General features: G+C 40.9%; 1 protein-coding gene across 3 annotated transcripts in view; it reads left to right on the plus strand.

The window, feature by feature from the left end:
- The window catches only part of nlgn3a (neuroligin 3a), a 132841-nt gene that overhangs the window by 31773 nt on the left and 86638 nt on the right, over positions 1-14430 (plus strand). For 2 of the 3 annotated variants that reach the window (XM_065958506.1, XM_065958507.1), the window contains one exon: positions 6935-6994. The exons of the other annotated variant lie outside the window; for it this stretch is intronic. In XM_065958506.1, the coding sequence (XP_065814578.1) occupies positions 6935-6994 (60 nt within the window). The remainder of the gene's footprint in view (positions 1-6934; positions 6995-14430) is intronic. 3 annotated transcript variants of the gene reach the window in all.

The raw sequence follows: 14430 nt of genomic DNA on the forward strand, positions 1-14430 counted from the left end.
ATAAGTGCGGCGAAATCTGTTATACATTTTGGCTTGATTTGGACCACTCGACTATCATTCTTATGCAGCCCTCACAGGCAGCAGGCTGCCATGTGTTACGCAGCCCGGTGCCAGTACTGAACAGCCCGATCGGTTGCCAAACCTGTAGATTAACTACCCCAGCAGAAACATTGGACATATTTCCCTCTTACCAGATGACCTCCAGATGCTAGAGAGCTGTTAAAACTGCAAAAGAGCCCAAATCCTGGTTAGACTGCATCTGGGCCTTTGCAGACAGTAACACACCATGCTAATCCCGTTGGTTGGCCGACTCAACCCGGCCTCAGGGAAGGAGGGGCTACTCCCTGAACGCTGCCGAGGAAATCTGTTCGCCAACTTTCCAAGAAGACAAGAACAAATATTGGCTTGCGAGATTTGAATTCAGAGCAGATGTCCACTTTCCCCCTCCCGCCCCAGAAAATTACTTCTATAATCGTCCATGATCATCTATCAGTGACTGTTGACGATTGGGTGAGTGAAGGCTGTAACCAGCCAGCAGCAGTTTCAGCCACACTGACTTGAGATGCAAGACGCAGGAAGTTCCCATTCAGAGGCCTCCTGCTGCTGTGCTGTCCAGCCTCCACAGTCAATCCAAGGCTCAGTATCACTGTTCTGTTCTTTGTTTACCCCAAACTGAAAGGAGAGGACACAGCCTGTGGAGTCCAAATGCTCTGTGAATGGGAAACACCATTTATTTGTTGCTTCAGGTGTTTGTGTTGGCTTAGACTGAGGCTCGTGAACCCGGATTTGACTTTAAGTGGGCCTTAATCTTTCTTTGCTGTTTTGCATCATTTTATATACATTGCTTTAAATTTCAAGATGACTCATGTGGCAGTGCTGGTAGCATTGGGATTTTATAATTCAGTGCTTAACCTCACATCATGAATTTGTCATGATGCATCAAGGGCCATTGGTTTTAGCATACATGAAGATATAAAAGGTGCTCTCTTGAACACAAACTAAAGTTATGTTAACTTTTACGTTTTCTGCAGCAAACATTTGTACATTATTAAGTTGTGTCTGTTTAGATCTGTGTTTAATTGCTTGCATCCTTTAGCTCACTGCTTTTGTCTGTGTTCTGCCACATTTTCTGGTAAAACAATGTGAAACCAGCAGCAGGATGTTAATCTTAGTGTCTGTCTGCATACAAACGAAGAGGGCATCCGCTTGTAAATACAAATCCTTAAGTGGTTATAAACATTCTGCAGGGTACCTTTGATGAGAACCCAGTGTTGGAGTCTTCATACCTGCACGGCTCTGACTTTTTGAAATCATTAGTGGTGCATGTTAAGTCAGCCCTTGTTTAAATGACTATTGTGTCTGACAAAAGATTATTAAAATGCCTGGAGCTTTGGCAGTCTTGATTGTTTTTCTAAGATATTTGTAGTGTGTAATCTTTTCCTCCCTAATATGGAGAATAAATGGATCATTAGGGATAAAGAAAAGAGGTAGGAACCCCACTGTGTTGGCCTGCCACTGAATCCTTCAGCCTCTGCAAACACGTCTCTTTCTCACTGTAGACTTGCAGAAAGACAAGTTTATTTGTTTAGATTTTTTTTTTTTTTAGTTTAGGAACAGCTGAAGCGCAGTGTGAGTTTTGGCTGTCCTTTACTGTGGGATTACAGCCTCCTTAACCTTTTAGCTTCATTCTCCATCATTCTCTCTTATGTGTCCCTCCCAAGCTGTTCCTTAACCTCTACACTGGGAGACAGATTGAGAGAAGTGGAGATAGACAGAGCAAGAGAAAAAGAAAGGGAAGAGATAGGGAGAGCAGAAAGACAGGAGGAGCGACAGATCCAGGCACTCTGAAAGAGAAAAATGGCCACCTGAGGATTAGAGACTGAATATAACTGCTCCAAATTGTCAAGGCGGCAACATTTCACATTTCACTAAGTCCCTTTCCACATTCTGACCTTTCTGATATTTAACTCCAAGGCCCATCTATTGTCAGCGAACCTTTTTCCAGCAAAGGAAAGGCAGTTAACATTTAGCCCTCCACAATGTATCGAGTGAATTCCGGATTCAGTCAAGAAGTCTCTAGAGCCTTAGAGCCCTCTCTATATCTGTATGTGTGTGTGGGTTTACATACGTGGGCTAGGGTCTATTCATGTAAAAATCCACAGTCAACTCATAGAGCATCTTTTGTTTGCAATTCAACCCTCTTTAAATGTTACATTTCAATACCCTTTGTGTAACAAGTAAGCCCATCAAGTGTGTTTTCTTTGAACCTGATTTGAGAAATATGACAGGTTTCTATTTTGCTTGTCAGAGGACATGAATAAAAGCTGTTAGTCTTGATGCCGTCTGTTTTGAAGCAATGCAAATGTTGGCTCCTGGAGGCCGACTACGCTAAGAAACTCATTAATTCTTTGTAGTTCCATCGTAATTTCACACTCTTAAACCGCGGCGTCACTTCAAAAGATCCAAGGTCAAATATAGTCTCACTTGCTGAGTCACTGCAGATGTCACATGTTTGCAGTTCCTATTATAGATCCAGCACTTGACACACAGGCTCAAAGACAACGCAATTCAAAGTGACAGAGCTTCCCTGTCGACACCTGCCATCCAATCTATGCCTGTCTGAAGCATTATCACTCAATAACCTCAATGTTTTACCATGTCAACGGCACAGTTAGCACTAGAACAACCCTAAACGCTAACAAGCCGTATGAAAGACTGAGGAAGCAAATACAACCCTCCTGTTCTGGTTCTGGCTTTTATGCTGCTAAACATTCTTGTAGGTTCCCTAGAAGCCTACATTAGAGAGACATGACAACTTATAACTTAATGATAGCTACTTCCTACAAAGGGAAGATGCTCCTGACTGAGAACTTCTGCTGCTACCAAATTTGTTCAGCTTTAAAGTGCTAAACCCAACAAACTAAAGACTTCCTGTAACAGAGCATCAGACTACCTGTGATTTCCAGTGGAAGCAGGTGATATGATGCTATAAACGGATGCTCCACACACTTGTCTCACTTGTGTGAAGTGTCAACCAATCAGGATTCACCATTTCCACTCCCTGCCGTTTATTCAAAGCAGTTGTGAATCAGGTTTCTATTTCAACTTTTCACAATGGTTCTATCCTACCCAACATTTTGTGTTGGTCCAAACCTTCTGTACTATAATCGTTTACACCAAAATTCCCTCCTGTGATCCAAGACCAGGTAGAGTCAGCCAATCAGAGTGCAAGCTGTTCATCTAACTGAGCTGCTGAAACTAGCTATGATACCATGACATATGATACACTTTGTTGTCCCCTCTCAGAAACTTGTCTTGGACTCAAGTAGTGGGGGCAAACAGTCAGTAAACTTCTTACTCAATTTTTCGCTCTCTTTATTTCTCTCTCCCAAAACATCAAATGTACATACATTGCACATTACCCATATTTCAAAAGATCTGAATTAAAACACACAACGTGTCACAAACATTATACAATGGATAGCCAATGGATATACTTAATGTATCGCTTGTTAGATTAGCTCTGTACCTGGCAGTTAATGAGAAGCAAGGGGGAATCCTAGGGAATACCAAAAAAGGTACAAAGTACAGATAAAATAAGATCTTGATAATCTAACATCAAAGAATGCATTTCTGAAGTTGTCTTTTTGCATAGCAGTTATTTCCCCTTGAGAGGCCCTTTTGGCATCTTTCATCAAATACAAGCCCATCAGCAACTGGTATCAGTGGTGTTCATACCACATTGACAGTTTTGTAGTTTCATCGCTCATAGTGATAATTCCACAGGACTGAAGCTGGTTAAGACAGACATTAGCACATAAGAAAACATTGACTTTATTGAGATCATTGTTTTGGTGGTTTTGATAAAAGTTTAAGTGGACATACAAAGACAAGTTCAACCACATAAAGCCACATGATGGATTTCACCTTTGTTTTGGCTTAAAAGCCCATAAGTCAAAGTAACGTATATTTTAAACTATGTATTGCTGATGGCCTATTCATTTAATTATAGCTAATTATAGCTGCAGAAGTGTTTGTGTTTGTTAGCTTTTCATCCATACCTTTCTGACGCTTTTAAGAATGAAATGCCCGGTCCCACTTCAACTAAACCATCCTGAGATTTAGTACAACTTTCTATAGTAAGGCAATACATGCTTATCGCCAAAGAGGGTGACACTGATTATGAATACAAGCAGGGAGTTGTTGAACTCACGTGATTGTGGATGCATACTTTGATAGAAAATTATATAGTAGCCCATACTGACTCCATTATTTATTACAGCGGTTGCATAAATCCAATGGACAGACGGCACAAGGTCATTATGCATAGTGGAACAAAACAAACTGAAACGTTTCCCCACTTCTAAATGCTCATTGTGCTCGGTAAATGTCACGACACTCGACCTCTTACATAATGCAATATATTCAATCTATCAATTAACAATGGATGAGGCATGGAGACACAGCGCTTCATTTATTTAAATAAAAACTCTTTAAATAGAGCCTCAGCCAAAGTGGTTTGTTATACCACTGCCTTCCCTGTCAAAATAATAATAATAATAATAATAGCTTGGATTTATATAGCCTTTCAAGAAACTCAAGGATGCTTTATAGTAGTTAAAACTTTGTGCATTTAAAAATGTTTGTCTGTATCTTTACTTGAATAACTGACTTGCTTACATGAGTGGCAGCAATAATAAACAGTGCACAAACTGGGTGAGAGTTAGGTTTTGCTTAGTCTCTTAATTAATCAAAGGTCTGTTTTGGGCATAACATGAATGAAAGCAATCAGTGTCATCTTCCACTCCAGTTAAAAGCCAGGTGTGCCTACATCTGGTGCATTAGTATTCATGTGTCTAGCCATTTTTTGAATTGTCAGGGCTCAGCTTGGTCTCAGACACATGTAGCTTCTTTCCTTGCATTGTTCCTTTACACACAGATCACATTTACACGTTTGAAATATTGTGATGTAGGCATTATTGTTATAAATACTGTAGCTATTAAACCACTGCAAATGAGAGATAAATGAATCTGCCCATTAGGAGAGATGCTATGCCCTTTATTGTTAGGCAGAATAGTGTCATATCACAAAACGCTGGTTGAATGTTTCAGGTCGGACTTCATCTGGAAGCCAACATTACTTAAGAAATGCTGCACAATGCTGAAAGTGCTATAATAATGTCAGGTTGCGGAAATAATAAAGGTTTCCATCTCCTAATTCTCTATCCCTGGTTTTCTCTTTAAACCTTTATTAGACTGTATATGAGAAAACACAGTGAAACAGAGGAGTAGGAGCACGGCAGCCTTTCTACTTTTGGCCCTTTAAACAGCAGAAGATTCTTGGAAACCACACAACCCAGTTTAAAGTGGCTTGAATCATCTTTTAAGAATATCCACATTTGATTTACTGCTACACAGGATGTTAGTTGTTTAACAAGTTGATAGCTTGTCCTCAAGGTACTGCAGAAAGTGAGGAAAATATATTTTTGGACTCAGATCCTGGAGTTTTTTGTCACATGATAAGTTTACTCAGTAGATGTTTCTAAAACTTAGGTATGTTATTAAATCATTTAGAAGATGTTAGTTTTGAGGAGAGTCTGATGTCCACCTTTTCATTTACAAACTGTGTGAACATCTTTTGGTAAATACGAACTGTTTATGGAATCACTTAAAAAACAGACCGTTTGATATTGTTATTAACTCAAATGTATTCTGGCTTAGTTATTGCAATGGAGAAAAAGTCTGAGGTCACCACAAGTATTAGGATCTGCTGTATTGGGCATTTCTCAGGAGGAAGATCTGAACTGACAGGGTGCTAGATGAAAGGTCAGGGTATTACCAACATTTCAAAATATTCAAAAGTTGTTAGAAGATTATGGACTATTAAATTGATTGACTGATGGACTGACCTACAGAGTAATCTGCTGTGTAATGTCTGCTGCTAGTGGGCAACAAAACATGATTATACATGGATGTCAAAGTGATTCTGTTGTGTGTGGTAGGTCAAAGAAATAGCTTGTATACCACATTGTTACATGGTGCGCAGGCGCCCAGGGGGCTAGGTTTGAATACTACACAACGTAGCACAAGGACAACAGCATATTACCTATTGTTAAGGGCAAAGAAACAAGCTGAAGTAACTGCACACATCACTGAGTATACATGATACACGCAATCTTGTGATTTATTCATACCCCCCCACCTCAAGGGAAGTTTGAACACAGCACTCCTGCACGAGTGCCTTTTTGTACTGTGAGCACAGTTCTCCCAACAGTTTTCTGCTTCCTGATTTTACATTCTTTATCTTACCAGTAACTACATTTTCTGTTCATGTTAGTTTACTGGTCTCTAGGTCTCTTACACAGAATGTCCTAGTTAGAAATGTATGTAAGTGTAATATTCCAGAGAGGACAGAATGTCACCAAAGTATTGTTTTAATATGCTGAAGTCCTGTGACTTTAACACTAACACGTTTTACATTTTAGACAAATAACATTTTTGAAAACAGTCCTTTTTGGTTATAATGGTAATATCCAAATAAATGGTTTTTAATACAGCTGTTGAAAAAATTAATTTAAACTAAAAGATTATTGGATATGCCAGTGTGTATGACTCTTCTCCAAATATGCTTCAAGAACAGACTTGTGTTAAAATTACACCCTTCAATTTATGTTTTGTTGATTTACACCAAATGTACTTTTTTATATATATATGCTTTTCATTTTTTTTTAATCAAATTGAATAATCTGCGACTGTTAACTTTCCCTTGACAAATTGTATTATTGGAATTGTGTGTTTAAATTAACACAATTTCACATGACATATTGAAATACTGCTTGTTCTTGAATTGCCTCTTTCCTCATCTTTTTGTTGCCAAACATGCTATTTTGAATTTCCCTGTGCCTCTCTGTGTCTCTCCCTGCTTCAATAACAGGGGCCCATGCAAAAAAACAGGGCGAGGATTTATCGGATAACGACGGTGATGAAGATGAAGGTATTTTCCACGGTGAACAAAGATGATGCATGATTTTTTTCTAAAGATTTATCCGATCATTTATGGTTTTGTTTGATTTATTTTTGTCTTTAATTGCAAATGCTTTCATCAAGCATCCCTATCATATTACAGTTTGTAGAACAATGACTTTGATCAAATGTGTGAGCGTGTTTGGCTTCAGTCAGATGTAATCTAGCAGCTGTCTAGATAACCAGAATATCTTGTGGTGACTGGGGTCCCTGTTACTGAAAAGGCAGAGCTAGTGTTAACAGCCCCCTCTGAACATGTGACCAGCAGCTGTATGTGTGGCAATAATGGCGGCGGGAAAGTGAAGCAGCAGTGTAATATCAGACCGTTCACCCGGCCTGCCAGCAGATTTAGATGAGGAGCGGCAGTTCAGGAGTGCTGCTGGAGAGGATTAGAGGCGAGAGGTGTAGAAAATGGGAAGTTGCTGCTCAGCAATCGCATTGTTCACTTTCCATATTTATCTTGGGATATTCCTGGCTCAGGGTGGATCTCTGCCGAGATTAGAATGAGAGACGCTTCTTGTGCTGCAACAGAAACGGCTTAAGTCTCTGAATCTAAATCAAACCCTTGATATCGCCCCGCCCTTGTCTTATTTTTTAAACAGTCACGCAGGTGATGCAAGCATAATGCTGGTATTAAGGTAAAGCCCTTGACTTAAAACCCTTGTGTTTTTTTATGGGTGGATTTGATGTCTGCACGTTATGTGTATAATTGGTTAACAAGTGTACGTCTGTTAGAGACTGTACTGTAATCGTTCAGGACTTGTGGACCTTTTTATTTGGCAGAAATACTGAGACATCACTTCAAGTTGCCACATTCTTTCACTTGATTGTCTTGTATGTTTTCACATGGTTTTGCTGTAGGACTAGTGGAGCGCTTTTATCATAGTCCGTATAGAAGACAGACAGTCTCAGTGATGCCACTCATTGGTTCCTGACGAGGTGTTATGATGCCTAATGATTAGATTGCCATTTTGGAAATACTAACACCAACTTACTTCCGGCTAATCGAGAGTTAAAGAGGTGGAGTAATGACAGGTTGAATGATTAAAAACAACGTGAACAAAGCCGACAAATTAAGGTCAGTACTAAGATAGGCTAATGTGAAGCATAGCCTCCTTGCAAACAGCTACAGTAAAACATGCCCACGTGTCAGTCAAAGCAGCCACGCAGCTAATTATGCCTAATTGATCCTAACTATTTGATACAATTTTTAACAATAAATAAATGACTTAAAGAAACTAACCAAGCTGAAAACATGTTAGGTTCTGCTGTAAGAATTTGAATTTGAATTTTGACTCTAATGGGGATTCCTTGGTTTTTGGAGCCAACCTCAAGTGGACGCTAAAGGAACTGCAGATTTTTTTAAGTTCTACGTTGTCTTCATTTTATCAACACATGAGGTTTTCATTTGGTTTTTGATCCCAGCCGAACCTGGAAAGTCAGGGTTCTTTCCAGATGTTTAAGGCGCTGTAGTGAAGCTCCTTCCTCTTTGCCAGTGGGCTCCTCTCTCTCAGAAAGAAGCCTCATGCTGGCCTTGATCACAGAACAGGAAGCGTTGCCATGGCACCGCTTTTGACACACAGGTGTTCCTTCATTCAAGCCCAGGGCGAGCAGTTGCTTCTGAAGCCAAATTGCCTTCAGTTTTCTGCTCCACTATGTGTATACGTGCATGTGTGTATGTTTGTCTCCCCTGAAGCGAACCCACATGTAGCCCCAAGTCCGTTCAAAATTGCTGACAAGTGCCAATCCCTTTGTCTGGCAGGTCTTTGCATGCGTACACAGTGGCTTGGTCCCCAAGCTGTTGTGAAAGACTAGCCTCACTGAAAATGTGACAAGTCTATTCTTTACTGAGCGCAACTAATGCTATTTACGGAGCATCACCGTAGCAGCACAATACAGTCCCAGCAGAATCTCTGCCACAGCACTGTAACTAATGCATGTGTGACCGAGTCGGCCATCAATCCCTAAATATGATCCAGAAGATTCTCATTGTTCTGGTGAATGTGTCTGTTATGATGTGTCATGGCCCGACATATGAAACCAGTGTTCAGGGACATCTGTTTGTTTCTGTGTAATTCCCCCCTTTCCCTATGTGGGACAGAACGACTTCTCTTCTCAGTAAAGGATGGCTGAGTACGCTGCACTAACCACACAGTCCTTGTAAGCTGTCTTACATACTGCTGCTCTCACAAGTGGCTGTACTATTATTGCCCGTAATAGCTATCTCCTTGCCTACAGTAAATGTACGGCCTGCATTACCAATGAAAATCAACTTCAAGGGCAAGTAGAATGATAACACAAGCACACATCCTACCCTGTCACTCTTCAGCTGATGCAACTTGTATCCACATATTCTCATTCAGTCCAGAGAGCTGCTGTCTTTTCTTTTTTCCCCATCTAACCCCCTCCATCTCTCAGTCTGTTCATCCCAACATTACCATGCTGTCTCAGTTGGCAGTCTGACTATCCTTGGCTAATTCCATCCTCCTTCTTCCACATTTGAGCCGCCCTTCTGCCTGTTATAACCCTCCAGACATACTTTTAAACTCAAATTCAAATAAGTCTTATTAGAACAATAAATGATTTTTCACATTGACAAAGAATTATAATGAAATGTGTTATTGATTAATATTGTATAAGTTCAAAATGTATGTATGGGGGGGGGGGGGGGGGAGCAGTGGAAAAGCCAATAAAAAAAACATAACCAAGACAGGGAAATAAGCAAAATAAAACATGTAGCGAGAAATTTTTTTAATTAGCTGTAACTTATTTTCTTTCAACTGGCTGTCCCTTCTTCAGCCTTTCTGTGTGTTTGTCCCCTCTGTCTGTCCATTTGTGTGTCCGCCTGTCTGTCAAAGCAACAGTCAAATCCCTGGCTCCCCCCATGGTGCATTCAAATTCCACACATCACTCCCTCTAGCCACACGAGTGCCTGGGCCAAGTTGCTGCGATTTACATCGGCCCACAATCAAGACTCAATATTATAGAGGCGGTTATTGCAAAATTTTAAAAGTGAGCGCACGCTTTCAATCACCTACCTGCTGTTGTTAGATAAAGGTGGGCATGTAAACAGAGGAAGTGAGGCTGTGTAGAAGCTAAATCTCCCAGGTGGAGCATGGCAGTGGTGCCGAGGTACCGTGCCCAGTGTGAGGCGGAGAGAGACAGCCGTGCCCACTCCGACTCTAGAGCGTCTCGCACCACTGCTGCCTCAGCCATCTCCCACTGATGAAAAATAAACGTGTGTGTTTTGTGTGTGCGTGTGTGTTTGTCATTTGGCACTTAGAGACTCTAGCTCTAATCAGGAGGAATGCTTCCACACAGTATGAATGTGCACACACTTAGACATGTACACCCACTCATTAAATCAGTGGAGCATGCACACAGGCACACACTTGTATACACACACACACACACACACACACACACACACACACACACACAATCCTTGCATCCAAGCTCTAGAAGCAAAATGAAGAAAACAACACACACACCCACACACACATCACCCACCCCCCTCTCAGTCGTTGCTGTGCCAGAGAGCAGAGCTGAGCTCCACCTGCCCGGGTATTACCATTAATTCCATTGCACAGGCCTGACTGGATCCCCATCCAGCAAAGCCCTCAGCTCAGCTCATGCAGGCTGGAGACCAGTGATTCGACAGTGGGGGCGATTCACACACCATTCTCCTCATTCTGCTGCTATCCTATTCTCTCTGATGTGGCAAGGATGAGGACTCGTGCCCCCTTGAAGACCATTTATGCATAGATATGTTGAATGCCGCTGCTCAGCGTCTTTCCAAGATAAGCATTGCTGCTAATGGCTGATCCACAAGGGCTTCATTTGGGCCATTTCAAAGGATGTGCGAGCCAGATTTCTGTTGTCATCTATTTTTTTTTTTTTAGTCTTTGTCTTTTACTCTTGAGTGGCACAAAATAATTGGCAAGGCAAAAACATGTTAAAAAACAGGCTGCTTTTGAAAAATCTGGAGAATGGAACAAGAGAGAAGATTAGCTTTGAATTAGTTCCGAGAGGCACTTTCCCTCTTTCTTAATGCAGCTCAACAGCACATCTGAGGGCTTTTGCTGTGTGAATTATCTTTGTCAAACCTTCGGTGGTTTTTTGTACCATAACAACATAGGACAGCAGGCTCTCCCTAAAAGACTAAAGGTTTAGTCTTCGTTCACTCAAGGAGCAAACTGATGTCTGTGAGTCTTAGGGATGACAGCACCTCTACAGCCTCCGCCTCTCTTCTCGATCCAGGCCAGCTACAGGGGGCTTTGGCTAATAGCCTTGTAGGCTTTCTCACCATGTCTGCCCTTTTATTTCACTCTATCCCTGTCTCTCTTTTCTCTTTATCCCCACACACTCTCCTCCTCCCTGCCTGCCCTGTTTCCTACATCATATTTAAGACACAAACACACAAACACACACACACACACACACACACACACACACACACACACACACACACACACACACACACACACACCAGCCAGCAGGTAAAAAGTCACCTTCATGCAAAGGTCATTCTTCCCATTACATTTGCTGTAGAGACGTCAAGACTCATAGTAGAGCACACACACTGCACACACACATCTTCTTTCTGTTTATCCACTGCTTGGCTAAAATGAGCTTCACATATACAAGAAACAACTCAGATGCTCCAACAATTATCAAGTCAATCAGTTATTGTTTTTATGTTTATAGCTCCAAATCAGCAACATGATCTCTACATAAAAACCATACTTTTCTTCACACTATTTTTATAGAACAAACATTAATCCACCAATGAGCAAGTACTAGGCTGAACAGCCAATTGCCCCAACTGGATTGGATTGGATATGTCAAGAAAGCATCAACCAAATACTGACAACAGAGACCTATAATAACAATAAAAGTGGAAATATGACAGTGATGGCATTTTTAACTGTAGTGGAAACTTAAATTAAATATCTCCTTTGCCACTCCTGCAGGATGTGAATTTTCTGACTCGAGATTTCAAAAGGCAAACTTCTTTATGTTCCAAATAAAACAAGGCAGATTTTAAATTAAATATTTTGAAGATTTATTCCACAAAATCAATGGTTACTAAATGAAACATTATGCCCTTAACACTATCAACTGATTCACAAACTATATAAGATGCCTGTTACAGGCGGAGGTACAAAGAAAATGTTGCTCCCCGTCCTGGTGGGTTGAATGCATTCCCCCAGCACGTGCTAACATGTTGCCTCGTGGCAATTTTACTACACTTCGCTGCGTTTTCTGACAGCCGGATCAATTAGTTATAAAAAAAAACAAATTAAATGAGGACATGTTTTTACCCTGTTCTGCAAAAATAAACCTACTAGATAAATACAAGGTAAAGATAATATATATTTTTAAATCCTGTAAATGAAAATGAAGGTATATGAATTTTTAACTAAGAAACTATTCAAGTCACAGTATGTTTAAATAAACCAGATTTTCTCTATGGCTCCAACAACAACCATAATAATACCAATTTATAATGATAAGTGTCATGTAGATCGAGAGAAAATATAAACAGATTTCATTATTTAATTCTATATCTTTTTCTGCCCATCATTCTGACGTGAAAAAGGCGAGCTAACAAAATCAGTATGCAACTGTTTTTTTTTTTTTCTGGTCCTCCTTCGACTGTTTTCTGATTTCAAAATTGAAAATGTGTCACTGTGTGTTCTTTCACTTCAGCCTTCTCTCCCCTCCGAGGCCGAGTCACACTCAGTGCCACTTCATTTGATTCAGTATAAAGAGAATATTAAGCGGACATCCAGTGACATTCAGAGAACTGTCATAGACTTGAACGCACACTGCTGTATAATTCTGTGTAATTACACTGCCTGTTCAGCAAGCAGCTCTCCGCTTAAAACCAAACCCGGTTCTGAAACGTGAACATGGCTTGTAATGGACTTGTCATGAGAGGAGCGTGAAGCTTGGCGTGACGAGAGCACTACAGTAGGGTTCGTGTCATGTCCTGCCACATCAGGACATTGTCACCCGTTTTTCCCCCACCATCCCCTCCCCGTCCTCCACCTCAGACCTCACTGATAGCCGCTGACAGCCACCATGTTTCACAAAGTGTTGACACAGTGAATGCCACCGACACTTATCTCCACTCGCCTTTTTGTGTCCTGTCCCGATCCTAAAGTGTCAAGGCTGCTTCTGGGGCGCTTAGTGTCAGATATATATGACGGACTGTTTCAATGGAGGGAGAGGCAAAGGACAAAAAAAAAAAGTGCAAGAAGGAGAGAGAGAGAGAGAAAAGAAGATAGAGGAGGACGGAGCTGCTTCCAGCCCTCCTGGTGAGTTTCACTTGAAGCAAGAACACTTACAGTCTCAGCACAGGCCTGAATTCTGCCTCCCACTGGCACTCCAATCAGTCCACAGGCACTCTGACGCACCTGAGGAAGGTTGTGTTCTTTTGGTCCTGATGAAACTCAAGCCCTGTGATTTATTTGTAGGTGTTGTTCTATTTAACCAAAGGAAAGTCCACTGAATCAAACCCCTTTGATTGTTGAATTATTATTTATGGCCAGTTTGTCATTTGTTTCTACTGTTGAAGACGGTTAGTTTGTTGTCACTGTAGATGTTGCATGATTCAACATGTCTGATTGAAAGAAAGATCTGAGAAGATGATGTTTTATATCAATTATTTTTCTGTTCACCTCACACTCCACCCTACATCTGCTTTCATCTACATCTCTATCATGCACTTATATTTGAGTTCATCTCCAAAAAAGTTTATTTGTCTCCTTTTTTTTTTTTTTTTTTCCCTCTCGCTGTGCATGGAGTTTTTTTTTAAAGCAATATTTGTGAATTAATGAACATATCTCTGTTTCTTTCCCCGCACAGAGCTCTGTGCTGTGTTTTGATGCTGTGAATAAGATTTTGATGTAATGATGTGTTTGCCACAGAGAAGTGAGTGAATTAGAAAGAACCTGTTTTATTTATTTATTTCAGGGGTTAGGCGCTGTGTCACCAGATAAGGCGTCCACTGTGGCCGCGAAAGCTCTGATGTGATTGGTTTGAGAAGAGCTAGTCACCTCATTACCTCTGCGTCATGCTGTGCTACAGCCCAGATGTGGATGTAGCTCGAAATGATTATTATTTCTCCCTACAGACCAAACTCCAATTGGGATCTGTTGCATGTATATTTTTGCTCTGACACAAATCACATCAGAGCAAGTCAATAAACAGATTAGGACAAGTGGAGCCTCAATGTCTTATTTCGATCTCTTCAAGGGATTAAACTGTCATTGAGACCCGATGTGAATCAACAAAAGAGGTGGCTGATAACACTGACATGACTAATCTCTTTTTCTTATTTCTGCCCCCTCTTCCTCTTTGCCATTCTCGTTGTATCTGTGGCCCATCTGTTTGAGATGC

The sequence above is a fragment of the Labrus bergylta genome, chromosome 9, assembly GCF_963930695.1.
Source record: "Labrus bergylta chromosome 9, fLabBer1.1, whole genome shotgun sequence".
Taxonomy (NCBI): Eukaryota; Metazoa; Chordata; class Actinopteri; order Labriformes; family Labridae; genus Labrus; species Labrus bergylta.